The sequence below is a fragment of the Neolamprologus multifasciatus genome, chromosome 13 (assembly GCF_963576455.1).
Source record: "Neolamprologus multifasciatus chromosome 13, fNeoMul1.2, whole genome shotgun sequence".
Lineage (NCBI taxonomy): Eukaryota > Metazoa > Chordata > Actinopteri > Cichliformes > Cichlidae > Neolamprologus > Neolamprologus multifasciatus.
This window is the reverse complement of record NC_140451.1, coordinates 7,124,029-7,143,283: the sequence shown is the minus strand read 5'-3', so window position 1 is coordinate 7,143,283 and position 19,255 is coordinate 7,124,029. Positions and strand designations below refer to the sequence as shown.

At 41.1% G+C, this 19,255-nt stretch overlaps 1 protein-coding gene across 3 annotated transcripts in view; it reads right to left on the bottom strand.

The window, feature by feature from the left end:
* The window catches only part of xpo1b (exportin 1 (CRM1 homolog, yeast) b), a 26,832-nt gene extending 7,577 nt beyond the window's left edge, over nt 1-19,255 (bottom strand). The window contains exons 1-13 of one of the 3 annotated variants that reach the window (XM_085181991.1): nt 18,918-19,255; nt 17,320-17,451; nt 16,980-17,081; nt 12,983-13,055; nt 11,569-11,630; nt 9,378-9,422; nt 7,504-7,685; nt 2,663-2,711; nt 2,439-2,558; nt 2,183-2,311; nt 1,935-2,093; nt 1,608-1,805; nt 976-1,114 (exon numbers count right to left, since the gene is read on the bottom strand). In XM_085181991.1, the coding sequence (XP_085038117.1) occupies nt 976-1,114; nt 1,608-1,805; nt 1,935-2,093; nt 2,183-2,311; nt 2,439-2,558; nt 2,663-2,711; nt 7,504-7,685; nt 9,378-9,422; nt 11,569-11,630; nt 12,983-13,055; nt 16,980-17,081; nt 17,320-17,445 (1,384 nt within the window). In that variant the 5' untranslated portion in view covers nt 17,446-17,451; nt 18,918-19,255. Of the gene's footprint in view, nt 1-975; nt 1,115-1,607; nt 1,806-1,934; nt 2,094-2,182; nt 2,312-2,438; nt 2,559-2,662; nt 2,712-7,503; nt 7,686-9,377; nt 9,423-11,568; nt 11,631-12,110; nt 12,160-12,982; nt 13,056-15,755; nt 15,823-16,979; nt 17,082-17,319; nt 17,452-18,917 lie in introns of those variants that run through there. The other 2 variants (XM_085181992.1, XM_085181993.1) reach the window with 2 other exon arrangements.

The following is a 19,255-nucleotide window of genomic DNA, read 5'->3' as shown; positions in this document are numbered from 1 at the left end:
ACGCCTGTGTGATGAGTGACACTGATCAAGCCAATTTAGTCAAATGTAAATTTATAGTCAGTTCTACAGTCAAAGCTAAAGCTTTCCCTACGTCCATCCATTATTTAAACAGCTTATCCTTCTGCCAGTCTACGAGTTTCCAATCGATCTAACCTGCATTTCTTTGGATCTGTGGGGGAAAACCAGAGCACCCGGAGGAAATCCACACAGACGCACAGAAAGGCCCCAGCCAGCCGGCAGTGCTAACCACTGAGCCACAGTGCCGCCCAATTCTCCTACAATATTTAAATATTACAGTGGTGCTGAGAACAACTCGCCTAACCTGTTGGAGGATGTGTCTGATCAGTAAATACAAATCCAGCTGCTGAAGCCACTGGATGGATGCATTAATTAAGATCTATTCAAAAATATGACTTCTTGTGGTTATGATCAGTTAAACACTGCTTCTTAAGACAAGTGACTGAGAAAAAAAGAGAGTTTAAAGCTTGATTTACAGTCCTGTGTTGAATCCCCGCAGAGCCTACGCCGCAGTAGCGTCGTCATCATTTGCATTTGTACTTGTGCGCTGCTGAGTTGCACTGGTCTGCTATCACCAGGGTAAACTGAGACAATCACATTCACTTCAAGCTAATAGTATCATACCACTGCTACATCAAAATGCAAGAAAAAGAAACCCCCCCAAAAAGAATTCAGAAGCGATCGAGCCTTTACACAGATTATTCGAGCTTTAAAACAAGAAACCAGCATGTACCTGCATTAGCAAAATAAGATTTTGCTAATGCAGGTACATGCTGGTTTCTTGTTCAGTATAATGATTACTGTGTAAACGCAGTAATCATTATACTGCGTTTACACAGGATTTTACTAGCAAGCGGAGACACAACTGCTGCGGCGTAGATTACGCTGCAGATTTAACACAGTACTATAAATCAAGCTTAAGGATATAAAATATTAGAAGCTATCATTAAGTCATACCAAGGGTCTCCCTCATATTCTTGTAGAGATTGATGGAATCTGTGTCCTTCATGAACTCCCTGACCACCTCCCCCTGGTCATTCTCCACCACCAGGACCTCCTCTGGCTTGGCCATCCGACTTACCATCAGCAGACGCACCTGTTACACCAGATAAAAAAAAAACCTGTCAGCAAGTACACACATCAAAACACCTGCCTTTCACACACACAGGAAAATATAGCTTAGCTTGTGTTCTCATAAATGTAAAAGGACGATACAAGTGGTTTGTCTCCTGGTTATAGTTACATTTCACACATATGGAATGTAAAATATCATTAAGTAGAAAAAAAAAATGTTTGTATTACTTTAGTAGCTGCTGATTTTTAGTAACACTGTAACCAGCATCTCTTTTGGCAGCTCTGAAGCAGCCACCTGTCACTGGCCTGAGCCAAGTCTTTCTAGTATGACTGCGAGCTGAGACGCTTCAGGTTCCACAAACTGGAAACACTTCAGCAACCTCTGTGTCATCTTCACTATAAACGTAAGACATGCTTCTTAAAGAAGAGTCTGCACTTATAAACTCAACTTCAATCATGGGGCTCTGCGATCATGTATGTGGTATGAATAAATACCATCTTGTTCTAAGAGGTACCTTGGAGAGAACGGGTAGATAGAGCTGTCTCCGTGGAGGCACATCAAAGTGCTGGTTGCCAGACAGCAGAGGGGACGTGGATGTGGAAAAGGGACTCTCTCTGTAGAGCTCAGCGGCCAAGTGATTCCAATACTCCAGGCAGATTTTGAAGATCTCAGTCTCTTCCACCTCTGACACCAGCAGCATGTAGTGGAGGGCCTGAAGGAGAACCAGGGGAGTTGTAACGTAACGTGAACATGTTAGCTAATAATTACCATAATCTTCTCCTGTGCAGCCCATGTAGAGCAACAACAAAATACAAAATACAAAATACCGTGCTTCCCTTACCTCCATTAATGTCTCTCTGAGGTTGAGCCTCTTCTCAATGAGTTGCCCGTGCTCTTTAAGGAAAGTACACAGGAACAGACTGAGGTTCTGGATGAAGTTTTGCTCGTCATCTTTCCCGTTGGCGTAGGCCAGCCGAATGTTGGTGTTCAGAGGCAGCATCTGAACAGATTAGAGTTAAAATTCATCTCAGAGTCTCAAACAGAGCAACGTGTCAGTGTAGCTTTGTCAGATGTCACCGGGTAACCCACCTGTTTGAGCTGACACATGGTTAGCGTGAAGAGGGTAACAAACTGCTCCTCGTACTGGCTGACACTCACGCCCGCAATCTCTGTCAGGCACTTCAAAGTCACGTTGCGAAACATCGGCACGTTCAAGAACTGTTTAAAATAAAAAATATATATATATATGTTAAATATCCATTATAAATTGATTTTATGCACATCATCGAATATTTTAAACACAAATCTGCATCTTTGTGTGTTGTGTGCGTCTTTGCGGCCGCACCTTATACACCAATGTGCTGATCAGTTTGGTTTCAAAGATGTATCCCAGAGGAATCCAGTTGAGAAAACGCAGAAGTGTCTCCAGGGTGGCATGGACCAGGGGGGCATTCTGGGAATTCTCCTGAGGTGCACACAGCAACACAAAAATCAGCTGAAGAACAAACACTGGTGTGTAACCGATGATAAAAAAGAATGTACGATACAAGGAAAAAGATGAATGCATACCATAACAAACTGACACAACTGGAATATCTGGGAGAATTCATTGCACATGCTGAAAGAAAACAAACAACATGTTAAACAGCATCTGACACTGCAAGGCTCGCAAAATTTCAAAATCTCTGGTAGCCCTTCGGGCAGGCATTCTTCAGTTTTTGGTAGCCCAAAATAAATTTAAGTAGCCCGAATAAAAAAAGATTTTTTTTTTTACGTTTGGTTTCCTTTACAATATTATACATTAAAGTATAATATAGTAACGTAAACAAAAATTAATCAAAAAAATTGTTAAAATACAAATCGCAACAACTGTATAAAAATGAAAACCATCAACTCAAATACTTGGTTCTAATTGAACAGAAATTTCTATGAACTTGTAAGAACTGTGTAGAACATGAATCAGTCTGTGTCAGATCCTGAATCTGAAATTTTCACTGAAGTCACGGGTAAGAAGTGGAACCAAGATCTAGGCCATTTGCTTTTTGAAGTTTGCAAAGACTGCTAAATTCTGCCAATGGTAGTTCACTCTTTGCAATATAGCACGCTGTTCTAAACAGCTTTTTCAGGAGTTCTTGTTGTGCTTGGTTTATTTGTAGTATGTTTTTTTGCAATTGGTGTTTGTTCTGGGAAAGATATTGCAGACTGGGCAATAATGCATTTCTTGCATTTCTCATGGGTTCTGATGGGGTCTTTCTTAAAATGACTGGTCCCAGTAACAAAGGCGCTTGTCGACTCAGAAATCAAATGAAACTCACAACACACCTGGCAGAACATCGTGATATTTAGCTCGTCATATTCCAGCCACAGAAATTCTTTTGTCCATGAAACCAAAAAAAATGCCTCATAGTCTTTAGGCTAGGTGACAAATCGTCAACATATTACGTTTTCGGCTACCCACCACGTTCCTAAATGACGACCTCGGAAAAATGAGGAAATATGAGAACCGTATGGACTCAATCTACACATGTTCGCTCTTTTCCTTCAAATAGCTTAGAAACACGCTATTTAACATCATTAAAGTCCTGTTTAAGGTGAGGAAAAAGGTTATGGTTAGGGCTAGGGATAAGGTTAGGTTTAGGGCTGGAATACAGGGCTGGAACGTTGGTTACCGCGGGAGCGTCATTGCACTGGATTTCAGCCATAACCCGCCGCGTACCATAAGAACGCCGAAAGTCTCCTTTCGCATTCCTAAGGAACGCCGCGGGACGTGACAAAACGTCGCCATGTTACGCCTCGGGAGTGAGAACGGGCTCGATTTGTCATATCTTTTCCGTTTTGTGATCGGCTTTTCTTTGGCTGCCCCTTCTTCACCCTGACCTGTCTTATTTGGCTCTGCAGAACTAAAATACCAGCGTAAATCCTGCTGCTTTTACACACGTACTTACATAGTGATCAGCGATTCTTTGCGCACTCAACCTCTCACATGTTTAAGCTTGCTGCGAGAGATTTCACTTGTCGCGTTTGAATAGTAAGCTAATGAGTGATAAGACGATGTCAGAGGAATTGGTGCGCAATTAATCGTCACTCACCAATCAGTGCTGCCGCTCTCTATACACCTTTCGCGCGATCGCAAAATGAAAATGAAAGCAAAAAGCAAGCGCAAATTCAAACGCGATTTCAATATGTCACATATTGACAGTGGCTCCTCGATGCCAATGACATAATTACTCAGCTACATTGGCGAAAGAATGCAAAAGCACTGACATATATTTTCCTATGATAGCCCGACGGGCAGGGCTGAGTTAGATTTTGGTAGCCCGACTGGAAAAATCGCTAGCCCCGGGACGTCGGGCTAGCGATTTTGCGAGCCCTGCACTGATAATGAAAGACAAACCTGAAAGTTTCATGTACAACCTGTGCCCTGAAACAATGTAAATAACCGTGGTTCGTTTCTTTTGATCACTTTATGTCTGTTCATGTTTGGTTTCAAACTAACACTGTTTAAAAGGTTTTGCTGCACTGACAGCAGCTAACAAGTTGCCACCTACTCAAGTAACACCGCCCTCTCTTATCCCCCTCTCTCGGTGTTACACTCCGCCCGTCTCATGCAGCAGTTTTCACACATGAATTTTGGGCCAGTTCAGGAGAGTCTAGTTAATATTTCTCACATTTGTCCTTCCTCACATGTAGCACACAATGGGACATGGTCTGCTTCAGACACAGTTGCACCACTGGAAAAACACTGTAGTTTAGTGGAGGGTGCTGCCTAGACAGACTGTGTAGGAGGTACCACACACGATGCCCAACTGGCCAATAGTAAATGCACTGGGTGATGTTGGGTGACTTCCAGAAGAACTCAGGGAACCAGGCCATGTAAGAAAATGGCTACACTCTGACGTCTGGTGACAGCAGAACAGGGAAGTTTTCAGAAAATACATTAAAGGCTTTAAGATGGCATTAAAATAAAGTGAGTGCATATAAAGGAAGGAAATAAAAGGTGGTTTTAATATTCTATCGATGTCTTTTCCTGTGGTGTTTGTGTGTATCGTGTGACACGGTATTCCTGGGTAGCAGTGTATTAGTATAAGTATATAGTCAGATTTAGTGGTTTACAGCTTGTTTAGTTATACTAGACTTGGTAAATTCAACTGCACCGAGTCTAAACATAATAAGCCTCATTTGTCATTGAATGTAGTTCCAAACAGTCAATCGGGGTGACCTTCTTTAGTTATCTGAAGAGAAAAAAAACAAAACAAAACATCTAAAATCTAAAATGACTTCAGCCCCAGTGGACATATTTCGGATTCTTTGGATGAGGAAACAATAAAACATGAAGCTCCCAATCACGCGAGCTTCAAGTTTCAGGAACGGCCTCCCTGATCTGAACCTGAGTGGTGTTTTGTTATTGGACTTCTGTGCAAATCGCAGTTTGCCCATAACAAACACCTTGTTCGAACATAAGAGTGTCCATAAGTGCATGTGGCACGTGGCATGGCATGTGGAGTTATTTAACTGCCTCAGTGACCTCCACTGAGGCAGTTAAATAACTCCTTGGTGGCAGAGCCCCTGGTGTGGATGAGGTCCGCCCGGAGTTCCTGAAGGCTCTGGACGTTGTAGGGCTGTCCTGGCTGACACGCCTCTACCATGTTGCGTGGAGATCAGGGGCAGTACCCCTGGACTGGCAGACCGGATTGTGTTCCAACTACAGGGGAATCACACTCCTCAGCCTCCCTGGGAAAGTCTATGCCAGGGTGCTGGAAAGGAGAGCTCGTCTGCTAGTCGAACCTCAGATACAGGAGGTTGTGGTTTTCGTCCTGGTCGCGGAACACTGGACCAGCTCTTTATCCTCTCAAGGATACTTGAGGCGCATGGAAGTTTGCCCAACCAGTCTATATGTGTTTTGTGGACTTGGAGAAGGAATACCTCCTGTGGGAGGTACTACGGGAGTATGGGGTGTCTGGCCCATTGCTACGGGCCATTCGATCCCTATACAACCGTTGCAGGAGCTTGGTTTGCATTGCCAGCAATAAGTCAGACTCGTTCCCAGTGGGTGATGGGCTCCGCCAGGGGTGCCCTTTGTCACCGATTCTGTTCATAATTTTTATGGACAGGATTTCTAGGCGCAGCCAAGTGGCAGAGGGCTTTCACTTCGGTGGCCTCAGAATCTCGTCTCTGCTTTTCGCGGATGATATGGTTCTGTTGGCTTCATCAGGTGGTGGCCTCCAGCCCGCACTGAAACGGTTCGCAGCCGAGTGTGAAGCAGCGGGAACGAGGATCAGCACCTCCAAATCTGAGGTCATGATTCTCAGCCGGAAAAGGGTGGAGTGCCCTCTCCGAGTTGCGGATGAGTTCCTGCCCCAAGTGGGGGAGTTAAAGTATCTCAGGGTCTTGTTCGCGAGTGATGGGAGCCAGAGATCGACAGGTGGATTGGTGCTGCGGCGACAGTGATGCGGACGCTGCACCGGTCCGTCGTGGTGAAGAGAGAGCTGAGCTGAGCTGAGTGTAAAAGCAAAGCTTTCGATCTACGTCCCTACCCTCACCTATGGCCACGAGCTGTGGGTAGTGACCGAAAGAACGAGATTGCGGATACAAGCAGCGGAAATTAGCTTCCTCCGAAGGGTGGCTGGCATCTCCCTTAGAGATAAGGTGAGAAGTTCAGCCATCCGGGAGGGGCTCAGAGTAGAGCCGCTGCTCCTCCACATCGAAAGGAGCCAGCTGAGGTGGTTCGGATATCTGACAAGGATGCCTCCTGGGCGAGGTGTTCCGGGCATGTCCCAGCGGGAGGAGGCCCGGGGCAGACCCAGGACACGCTGGACAGATTATATGTCTCAGCTGGCCTGGGAACGCCTTGGTGTTCCCCCGGATAAGCTAGAGGAGGTGGCTGGGGAGAGGGAGGTCTGGGCTTCTCTGCTCAAGCTGCTGCCTCCGCGACCCAGCCCCGGATAAAGCGGAAGAAGATGGATGGATGGCTATTAAACATTAACAACAGTCAACTGTGCTGAACAATCAACCCACATCTTTAGATATGAGGAATATCCATAAAAAAATCTGTATGTTTATTTGATCTGTGTTTTTTTTTCCCACAGCAGAATTGTCAGGCAAGTACACAACTGCATATTAATAATATAAAAGAAACTGTATAACAACCTTATTGCCCTGACATTACTGATTGATAACATGGAGCCACATTTCATCTTAAAGTGAAATCCATTTTCAAATGCCAGCACAAAAACATCGTGTTTCATGAGCCTCTGAAATAATGTGGCAACACAAAGTTGCAGGACTGAACTCTTTAAAAAGTTGATTTGATTGATTTCGGTGTGAACCTTCTATAGAAAAGCTTTCCTATGCTAAGGTATGTTGGGGTTAATGATCAAAGACATTTTGGCATGCATCCTCTCAAAACTGACCTGTCTTTTAGGTGTTTGGCCTTGACCTGGGTCATTTGGCCACTAGAGAAGTCAAACACCTCCTCGCTGAGCAGTTTCAGAATGACCATGTTGTTCTGACAGAGGCTCTCGCTGGTACGACTCGCCCCCACAATGTCACTGATGAAGGTGGGCCAGTGCTTGGGCCACTCCTGCTTCAGGATCTGCAGATGTAGAGGACACAGACATGTTAGTGAGAGATGGCACACACTGAGAAGAATGTGTAATCTGAAGAAAAAAACGAGATCAAACTGCAACTCCCCATCAGTCTCAAATCAAATACATTTCTTTTACAAGCATCCCGTAGTGAAGAAAATGCTGTTTTTGTTAAACTCCATACTTAATTGTCCATATTGAACATAACCATTTTAAACAGCCTCCTGACGATGAACGTGGAATCTGGAGCTCTTCGGCCCCTCCAGGCCAAAACAACGTTAGCTCAAATGACGTAACCGGTGACTCATTCTCACTGGCATTAATGCAAAGTCACTTGTGAAGTCAGTGAACCAATCTCTGCCTCTCGCTCCCTCGCTCACACATACATCAAACGCAAAAACATGGGAAAAATGTCACGTTGCACATTCAGAAGCACTGAGGTCTAAGTTGCTGGTCTCATGGTCCTGATATTTCTACAACTCTGCATTTACAGATTTCAGTGCCTTGCTGAATTAAGGATACTGCCATCAACAGCTCCATGATGATTTCCACTTTGCCAGTTTTTAACTAGTTTGTATGTTTCCATACAGACACATACATCCATTTTTCTGCCACACTCTTCGAGATGATATCCTTTATTATCACAAGATCACAGTCACTTTCTAAGCATCGTTTGCCTTGGCTGAGGCAGGGACATCAGTACTACTTGAATGAGTAGTACTGATGTCCCTTTTTAATGACACTGATGTTTTTTGAGCCAGATCTTCCAATTAAGAGTGACATCTTCAGGTTAAAAAGAACCACTGCAAAAGAGAAGCACTGAGGCAACAACAACATAAGGTTCAAACCCAGCGTTTTTAGATTTACTGCTTCATATGACGACACCCAGAATTTTACCATTTAGGAGTCGATAATGGTCAATAATAATAATACACACCCACTTGTTTATTAGACATTAACAAAGCACTGTGTCTTTGGTAGCAAGAACCACTTTGCTCATGGACCTGTAACATGGTCTCAAGTGAAAATTATGACATTTGCTGTGTTATCTTTACTTTATATACTGCTCTGAATCAGGCTGTATAGTACATATCATAGTAGTCTGTGACTCAGTGGCTCTACCATGCTCCAGGCAATGAGTACAACACACGTAGCTAGCTTCAAGTGAATCTCTGCTCTGATGTCCGCTACTGCTGTCAGAGTGAATAGCTTCTTGGAAACTGTTTGCTGACACTTTCTTTATCCCTCTCCACTATTCACCCACATGAACGCTGAGGGTTAGGAAAACATCACAGTTATAAATACAATGAAGTGTTTCTCAGTGTTACTGAGGCTCTGTAAAGATAATACTGATAGATTTAAAAGAAAAGTAACGCACACTTTATTATTTACAGTGTAACCAATACTATATGTTTGATATAGTTAGGTATTTAACAGGTCTGAAATGAAAACAAAACCTGTGGCTGAAAGTGCACAATCAAATCCTTTGTTTTAACAATTCTTGGATTCTCTGATATTGTTTTGCAAATAGAAAACATTTACCACATGCAGCTCAGACACATCTAAGCACACGCAGGCACACAGACAATAGACAGGCCACATTTTTCATTCAGTAAACTAACAGTAACAACGCAACATGAAGAGAAAACATCCCCCACAAGGACTGAGTAGGTCCAAAAATGAACCCAAGCAACTCTTACCTGAACAAGGATCATGTTCAGCTTGCCAATGTACACTTTCTCTTTCTAAAAAGAAATAAAAAGTAGTAAGTCAAGGAACACGTTTCAGTTACACAACAATATCCTTTAAACACATCATGAAAAGGTAAGGTATAACAAGAGAAAATGCATGAACATGTTGATGTTTGACATTTTATATAAAATTAGTAAAGGTTGGGTTTCACCCACGAGATAAAGTCACAGGTGTTTGTAACAGAAATGTCGAGGCTGGTCATGTGTGAAAGTAAACACCAAGAATTGAATTTATCCTACAATTATAACCTGCAGTAAAGTAAGCCAGACACAAATAGTCATTTCTATAATGGAGAGTTATGGTTTTTAAAGCTCACTGAAATTATTCTTTTTGAGTGCTCTTTTGGAAAATCCCCTCACAAAACCTCCAGTCTGGTGTATCTGGTTGGTTTAATAAAGTTAATAAACTAGATAAATATATCATGTTTTGTAGAGTTACATACTTGAGAGTATGAGAATGATGAGAATGATGATGCAAACACCTGAAACACGGCTGGAAAGTTGCTTGCTCAGCAGGAAGTTAAATACTAACTAGACATCATTTTGTTGTAGGTGGCATCTGCACTCCTTCATTTTTATGTTGTCTTCTTCTCCTCAGCTAACCTCTTGTTAAAGCAAACAAGTATTTAACAGTGTTCACCGTCTGGCTCTTCTGACATCACATTTAAAATCATTTAAGGAACATTTACAAAGCACAAATCCTTTCCATTAATCAAATCTAAAACAAAATTTTACATTTTCCCTGCAGTTACCTTTCAATTTACCCCCCTTTCTTGCTGTTTTTATAACAGCAATACAACCACCAAGAAAAATCAAGCTTCATTGGACTTAAAAACCTTAAAGCTAGGCCAGCATGTCGTATTTTCATGTATCAATCTCTGTACTTATGAGAAAAACACTGCATTCTCCTAATAAACACCAGGAAAACTTGCTGTCAGTTTAAATTTAAAACATTTAACAAATCCAGCCTTTTAACCGCTTGAGTGCTCACAATGGCTGAAACAGTGAGAAAAGCTGCTGAAGTCACCATAGTTGTTCTGAATTACACAGCACTCTTAGCAGCTTAAGTCATGGCTGCCCTACTAACCTGCCTGTTTAAAGTGCAGCTGCAATAAAACATGGACACAAATAACGAGAGAGGGAACAAGAGGCTGTTTGTGCACATTTTTTTTTAACATCGACGAGGTTATAAATTGTTACCCTGACACCAAAACTGTGTTCTAGCTTTGTGTTTTCAAAGTAAATCTTCTAATATGTCTGACTTTTCCTTAAACCACAGGGAGGTTGTGTAAAATGTACACTTTAATCATTTAAACCCTTTGCTGAACTGCAAATAATAAAAGAGCCATATTAAACACTAGCGTAAGAAAGCCTGTTTATGATTTATAATATATACCCATTTAAAATTTCCCAGTGACATGCTTCCAAAACCCTGGAAACAATCAAACAAAAATCTGGTGGAACTTCTTTGCTTTTAAGCTAATTTGTAACATTACTGAGTACAAAAAACGCACCGCAGGCAGGATCTCTCCAACTTTACGATGGGGAGGGTCTCACCACCTTGTTCTTGACTGAATGGGCAAATTCCCCAATTGTAAAGAATCCGGGAGCAATTAAAAGATTCACAGAATCCAGACAAATCTCTGCACATAAGCGATAAGACTCCAATGTTTAACAGCCATGGACTTTGGGTCCTCAGACAGCACTGCACTGCTGTAGAAATTACTATGAAGTCGGCTCATCAATGCATTCACAAATACAAATAAAATGTTATTTAAAGACTAACAAAAAGCTCTTCTCCAGGCCTGAGCTCATTTAAGACAGACTGATGAGAAGTGGAAAACTATCCTGTGATCTGAATCAAAATGGGAAATTGCTCGTGGACACATGGGCACATCCCAGACCTGTGAACCACTCAAAACATCTGGGGCATTATGGACACAAAGATGTGACACAGGCAGTCCTGAACTACTGACTATTTGAAATCCAGTCACGAGAATGGGAAACCAAATTCCCCAACTCTTACAGGGTGTTTTTAACGGAAGAGATTTTGCAACAAAGTAGGAACTTTTTTTGTTGTTCCATCTCGTGCTATTACCCCAAGAATACAACCTATTTATAAAATATAAAGTTTACTCACCTCTACACTTGATGCATCAGATGAAGTCTTGATAATGAGCCCAACAACATACTTTTTTATACCTGGCAAATACACAGAGAATATCAGAAGATGTCCGTTAGCATGCACCAATAAAAATGCGTTCATCAGCAGCAGTTGCCTGGAGCACATTAGTCAGTAACCCTAACACAATCTGCGGGCTCATAACTAGCTGAATCTGCCAATCATATCCCACATTTGTACTGTAGAAAAAAAAGGTGTGGTTCTCCATATACACACACTGTTGCAAAGCCAGTTTATAAACACGTGGACGTGAGCAGCAACTGCCACTGAACTTTCACAGGTCAAAACCCTTTGGTCGGTTCAGTGGAAGTTCCATTTTCCCCCACGTGTTTTCACAGACATTCAAGATTGTCAAAGTGAGCAGAGCATCTTTAAAATGCGTTTTCAGCTCCCTCGCATTTCTCTCTAGACTGCAGCTGACTACGAAAATGTGTGTTTTGGTGTGGTGAGAGGAGCCGAAAACAAGGCAATACTCTGACACAAGGGGGGAAAAGACATACTTGCCAGTCGCCCTGCACTGGGTTTGCCACTTGAACAAAATTCAGGCATCTACGGTCAGAAGCAGGTAAGTCTTAGGTCAATGAAAAAATTAATTTTGAGCAAAATTATAGAAGAATGGAGGGAGGCAGAATCATCTGATTTGCACATGATTATCAAATTTATTTCATTATCACTGCTTTTTCCTCTGAAATTTTTTTCTAAATAAATTCTGTTCCACTGTGTTGAGACCTCTGCTATGAGCTAATGCTGATGTGTCCAATTGACAATTAGGCAATAATTAAAGGCTGAACATTAAGAACCAATAGCCATATACTGATAACACTGCAACACTTTATATAGGTTCATACGCATATTTACCTTGTCAACAACTTCGTGTAACGTTTAAAATTATCAATAAACATTTTGAAAATATAACTGACAGCAATTACCGCACTCCATTAACCCATCCCTCATTCCTCCACGGGTACAATGTGGAAAAACTGGCTCAAAGCAACACACACAATCTGTCATTGGTTTTAGAAACAACAACATATCCCATCAGAATAATGTAAGGCTAGACAGCAGTAACAACTTATCTACTTTGTTTCCTCTCAAAAAAATTTCCCTCACAAAGCATTAAAAACAAAATAGTGCTGGGGTGTTTTCCTTGTTTCCTCTCTAAAACTACTGCTCAAATGCAGAATCCAACCTTTCTGAGTAGCCAGTTTGAGTCAGTCGAGCAGAAAACAAACCAGCATGCTTAGTGGGGGAATACTCCTCAACATGGCAACCGCACGTCACATTTACAAAGAAAAAAACTAAACAAAAACAAAACACACTAACACCATGGGAATAAATGTTTCAGGAATTTTTCCACAAAAGAAACTTTTACCTTCACACTGATTCCTGGGAAGAATCTTCCATCTGGTTTTGATAACCGTTTCCAGAATTTGGAGAGCATAGTACTGTAACACGCAAGGAAGAAGCAGCATTAGGACAAAGCTGTTATGACAGCATCCAACAATAAAAAGTGCCCACCTTTAATCCAAAAACAGTATGAAGTGGACCAGTCTGCAATAACTTGCATTTCTAAACTAGATTGCACTGAACCACATTTCATGCAGATTTTGTAGTGTGCAACACTTTCAACTGTAGTTTTTTTATATATATATATTTGTACAAGCAGCATTATGCTGGAACACTGCAGAAGCCCTGCTGTTATTCTCAGCATCACACCAGACACAAAAAAGGAGGAAAAAAAAGAAAAAAAGAAAGAAAAAAAGCAACCCATTAACCAGCTTTGTCACAGATTGCTTCAAAAGGGAGTCAAATGGCCTAGAAGACATAACAAGGTTTAAACGCCTCTATCTAGGCTACATGGACCTTTGTAGGGTTGGGCATCGAGAACTGTTTTTAAAGGACAATTTGTTCAAGTGTAATATTGCTACAGGTTTCTTTTGTCCCTTAAACTGATTGTGCTTTAAGACCCCTTAAAGCAGATTCTGAGCCCACTGTGCTTCAGTCTACATTAAAGGTGGAGCATGCATCATACAAGTACCCACCACAGGAGTCTGTGGGATGTTCTGGGGCAACTGGACAACTGTACAGGTTTCCACTGCAGAACTCATATTACCTTTCTGACTGTTGTTCTTTTCAGGGAGAAAAACCCGCTCTGGGGTCGATAGGACCGGATATCCTAAAAATACAACCAGCATTTCTGCTGCCAACTAGCAAGAGCAACATTTTAGTTAGAGCCTGACCAAAAAATTAGATATTGGACAATAGCCCTCTTTTCTCCACCTCAGACACACAAAATATAAAAGTCAAATTTATTTTCTGCTCAGATCAGCTGGTTGTTGTGTTTTCCAACAGGGAGGCTGCAGAGCACCCACTGGTGGGCAACATGTTTGAAGGGTGTTTCTCTCACCTCATTTTCTTTTAGTTTTTACATTTTCATTCATCAAAGGATACTGACACATCGGAAAATGGGTCATATCAGCCAATCGCTACAGTGAAATAAAACAGAGGTTCAATCTAAGCTCATACATACTGAGGAAGAATTTATGGATATATACTTTGTGGCTATTTTTCATACCTGTTAAAAGTGTCACAACAATGCCAACGTTAACAACCATCAAACCTTGAGAACTCCTCGATACTAACAGTCTGTGTAAACACAGTGACTGTCTAGGTTGCTCACAATTCTACATAACCACTCTTTCACTAAAGGCATGCCATTTTCTCAGGTTCACAACTCTGTCATTACTTGTATGAAGTCAATCTGTTTTTTTCTCTAGTTCCTGCAATTAAAAAAAGAAAAAAGGAACAAAACCCAACCAACAAATAAGCAGTTTTAGCTGAAAATGCTGCAGATATCAAATATATACAAACACACATTTATTTGACACTTTTTGTAATACCAAAGGTTTGTCTCTGTTCCTATGAAAAATATAATTACAGCTCATGCAATAACTTGCCAGAACTACCTCATAACATTGTAACTCCTTCAGACTGACAGTCCATCAAACTCAGTTGCATTTTTCAAACTGTATCTCGTGGATCAAATGTCACTTTTTTCCCCTTATTTTAAAGCAGAGATTTCTTTTGGACTGAAAGCCCTTTAAAATTGCAGTATTTTCAACATCTGAATTCTTTTTTTCCCCAGAGACAGCATGTTCACAAAAAGCTAAAGCCACAGATCACTATGAAATTCAAAATTTTTATCCCCATTGACAAATCACAAAACCTTGCCTTTAAAGGTCGTATCTTTATAATAACCAGAATTTAAGGAAGTGAAGCACCAACCTAGCTACAAAAAAAAGAAAAGAAAATAACAACAGTATCATGTTGTCGATACCCAACCCTAAACTCTAGTCCATTTTCTTTACAATGCTTCATTTCTAACTTAAACTCAACTTTACCTGGTGTGTCATAAAGAACAGCAGGACCACCACAGATTACACTAATTTAAATCACTTACTTGTGAAGCATAAAGAAATAAAAATATAATTTGTTAATCCAGGTTAGTTTATGATCTGATGTTACTTCAACTGACTGTTTCAACTGTAGGGATCATCACTTGAGACCATGAGTCAATAAATTAAAAAAAAAAAAAAAAAGAAGAAGAAAAAAAAAATAGTAGTAAGAAATGACTTGTATTACAGGATGTTATTAAAGCAAGATTAACAGTGTGCTACAGACAATGGATGCTGGAAGATTAAAGGTGAAAGCTCCTTATAACAAGCTGACTGTACACCACTCGCAGGTGTCACCTGGAGCGCTGCGTTAAATTCTGCTGTGTTTTATTTGACCTTTAATTACCGGACTACACAAACCACCGCGCAAGGTAAGAAGAGAGAAATTACAAGTAGGAAACTGCCAAATGCCTTGCAACATTTCAGCTCACAGAAGTGCATCTTAAGAAGAGGCCATGATGAGAGAACTCAGCTGTACCGTTTAAAAAAAAAAGAAAAAAAAAAGAAAAAAGGAAAAGCATGAGAGCGAGGTGGGAACAGTGCCATGATCCCTACAGTTGAAAATTTTTTCGTGTCTCTTTACAATAGATCCTACTGACTGCAGCCTGCACCCACCCTCTGTCCAATGAAACAGATGCAATAAAAACGGATGAACAGAATTCAGTCAAAGGGAATTTAAAAAGGGTAGACCTTGTGGAGGCCTGCCGTCAAAGCCTAGCTGTGTCATGATGCACAGGATGACACACCCCTTCTCTTCCTATTACAAGCCATAAACATAATGGAACATTGTGATTAATATCAAAAAGTCACAACTTGAAATCATGACAATTTCAAATATAGCTACTGTAGTTAATTAAAAAAAAACAAACAAACAAAAAAAAAAAGGCAGACACCCAAAGTGCTTTGAAACTGGGCATTTTTCAAACTTATCACTGAAGATAGAATGCAGGATTCGAGAGGTGTTTACCTTGTTTCCTCAATTATCCCTATTTATTTGGCAAATTTATGAATTTTAAAGTGATATTGATACATCAAGAACTCAGATTAGTATTGAATGTCAGTATTAAAAGCAGTCTTACAAGCAAGCAAAAATAAATAAAATGCAAATGAAAAACAAGTATCAACATTACTTTGAGGAAGTTGTGTATGATTTGCACTTCAATTAATTCATACCATGTAAATATTATTCTTTGATTATGGATATGTACTGGCTTTAACAGCACAATTCATCTGTAAATCTTTGACATCTGAATGGTTACAAAGTCAAACGTTTACCATTCACAACTGGTTGCTTAACTAGTGGTACCACCATGCAGAAGCAGCACAACATACACTTGCAAACAAATGTCCTAGAAAACACACAAGACCCAAATCTTTAAATAGTTACCAAGATTCATTTGGTTTTCTTAAATAAAAAAAAACAACCACATAAGCAGAAATGCCAAATACACTTTACATCTATGCAAATGTTAATTATTAGCAGGATGCGTGTGGAAAGTTACTTTAACCATCTTTCATAACCCTTTATATTACCACACAAACAGGATTGGCATGCATGGAGTTTTACGATAGTTGTATTTAGAGAAGTACGTTTTAATAATACAACAGTAAGATGACAGAAAGGCTCTATTGTTTGTCTGCTAGGTTCAGATCCAACAGAATTCAGAAGGACAGGGGTCCTGCATAGCTCAGCAGTTAGGGCATGAGACAAACACTGCAAGTGCATAAAGCTGCTTCCAACAAAAAGATCCACTACAAAGTATCTTTTATATAAATGAAAGCATGGTATAGGCTAACCACTGTGAGGTAGGGTGAAGCTTTTATGTTGTTTTGTGTGCTGGCTAAAAATACTTCTTCCTCAAAGTACATGCAAGTTTCCTTTCAGCAGCATTTTGCAGGTAAGAGTTAGCTTACTTTGGTGTTCATGTTCTGGGAGAACTCAAGGATGGTATCCACTCTCGTCCAGGCATCTGGGTGCTCTTTTAAGTGTGTCAACACTTCTTGTGCCATTCTTTGCTGTAAATCGATGAGGATAACACTTTAGAATTAACACTGAGGTGATATGAAAAGAGCTGCAAGGAAAATGCAACAGTAAAGTCAACATTGTCTGTCTTACAAAAAGGCAATGTGTTACTCTCAGGTGAATGTAAAGTGGAACTTAAAAGAAGAAATTTACAAGCAGCTTCTTTCAGATATGGTGTAGAGAGAGAGAGAGAGAGAGAGAGAGAGAGAGAGAGAGAAAAGGATAACATACCTGTGGTCCTACCCCATGATACAGACAGTTCACCACATTATCCAGCAGATTGATATCCAGTTTCTGGTTGAAGTCCAGCAGCTGCTGTGCTGCATGGTCTGCTAACATTGTCATAACTGCTGGCATAGAGCTCTGCAACAAGGACAGGGGGCGGGGGTCATGAGTGCACAGAACGCATTTAACAGACAAAGTCATGTGAACTGTGTGTTTAGAAACCATTCTTAACAGCTGACCGTGTAACAAACATCTGCTAGACCAACCACTGAGCTGTCATTTTAAGATATTGGGCTCATGGTGTCACATGCCTGTCATGTTCAAAAAGTACAGGAAAGCTCCTGGTTCCTTTGCTGGACTCCGTTTAGGAAACTTCAAACTGGCTGAAAATGCTGGACATAGTGCTCTGGTTTACACCAGGAGCCCAGGGACTCGAGCAGCAAAAGCCAAATTAACTTAAAATCAATCTCAGTATAATTCCAAACATTTTATTAGAGAAAGAGAGTTACAGCGACACATTATCATTTAAAAAAAACAAAAAAAAAAAAAAAAAAAAAAAACAGGCCAGTATTGATCCGTAAACAGATGAGTGCACTATTCAGAAAGCCGAAGTCAATGACACTGCGCTTTTGCTTTAAACAAACAACTTAACAGCTGACTCAGACACAGTTACAAGCAGGCTTTTAATCCGTCCATGGTGCCTGCGTTGTTTCACTAACCAAGCACTCATTTCTACAACTGCATTAGTATCATTAAATGAGCCACGTGCCGCATATACTATCCGACGTCACGTTGTTTACGTCTGTAAAACACCGAGCACACCGCGAATGACTGGCAGCAACAGTTGAAAAACAACAAACGCATCTTACAACCACGTCTACCTAGTAGCACCACCCGCTAATTTAAAAAAAAGAGAGAGAGAGAGCACAAGCGCGTCTCCCGCACACATTAACCTGCCACTAGGATTCACCCCACACATGTGCTCCCTCACTGCTCACTCCAACCACTCCCACCGAGGATACCAGGGACGGAGGGCGCTCATAAATAAATTTTACTCGCTGTGTCGTCACCGCTGTTTAGAGAAGTTAGCGCTTCTTACTGCGACTCTACTCCAAAGACTAGAAACGGTTATGGGCCATTTTCCGGTACAGTACGGTAAAGTTAATACTGACGCCGTTTAGCACCTAGCAACATCAACTCGACATCCGCTCGCATCACGTACACGAGTGATGCTGCCTCGGTGGGAGAGGCGCGGATTTAATCTCACGCCGTTTGGTGCTCGTCTGCAGCGTCGCACGTAACGTCAAAAGAGGTAGCCTGGTTATGCGTTTAGTTCAGTAAAGTTACAACACTTTCTCTGACAGCCAGCGTTAGCTTATTTTTAAGTGGCAAATGCTAGCAAGCGGACAGTCGATGGCTATTTGGTTATCCCCACTGATGCCATTGCATTCTGAATTAGCATGTCGTTACATGAGCTTCAAGGCAAATTACAAGATAACACAGGTTAATGTGCACACCAAAATGCATTTTATTCTCTATAAAGGGTAAATCCAAGACACGTTAATCACAGCATGGCAGGTTCGTACTTCACCCCAGTTACCTACCTAATATCCGAGGCTCTGACTGAAAAGAGTGGCGTTTGCCAAAAAAAAAGCTACTAGGTACTTTGAGTACTTCAGAGTATCTGATGATTACAAAAGATTTCCTATCTCTGCAGCGTTGACTATCTCCAGCTCCAGTAGTGAATGATGTCTGGCTGGTAAGAACCACTGATGTGGATTCCAAAACTACTATCACAGTAGACCTAACAATCTCTTACTCCGATACATTTTACGAAACTAAGTAAACCTTGATTCACTAATTTATTCTTTACTCTAATAATTTTCCAGCAGGGTGGTATAGAGGTTGTGTGCCTGCGCCTCCTCTCTTCTCTCCTCTCAAG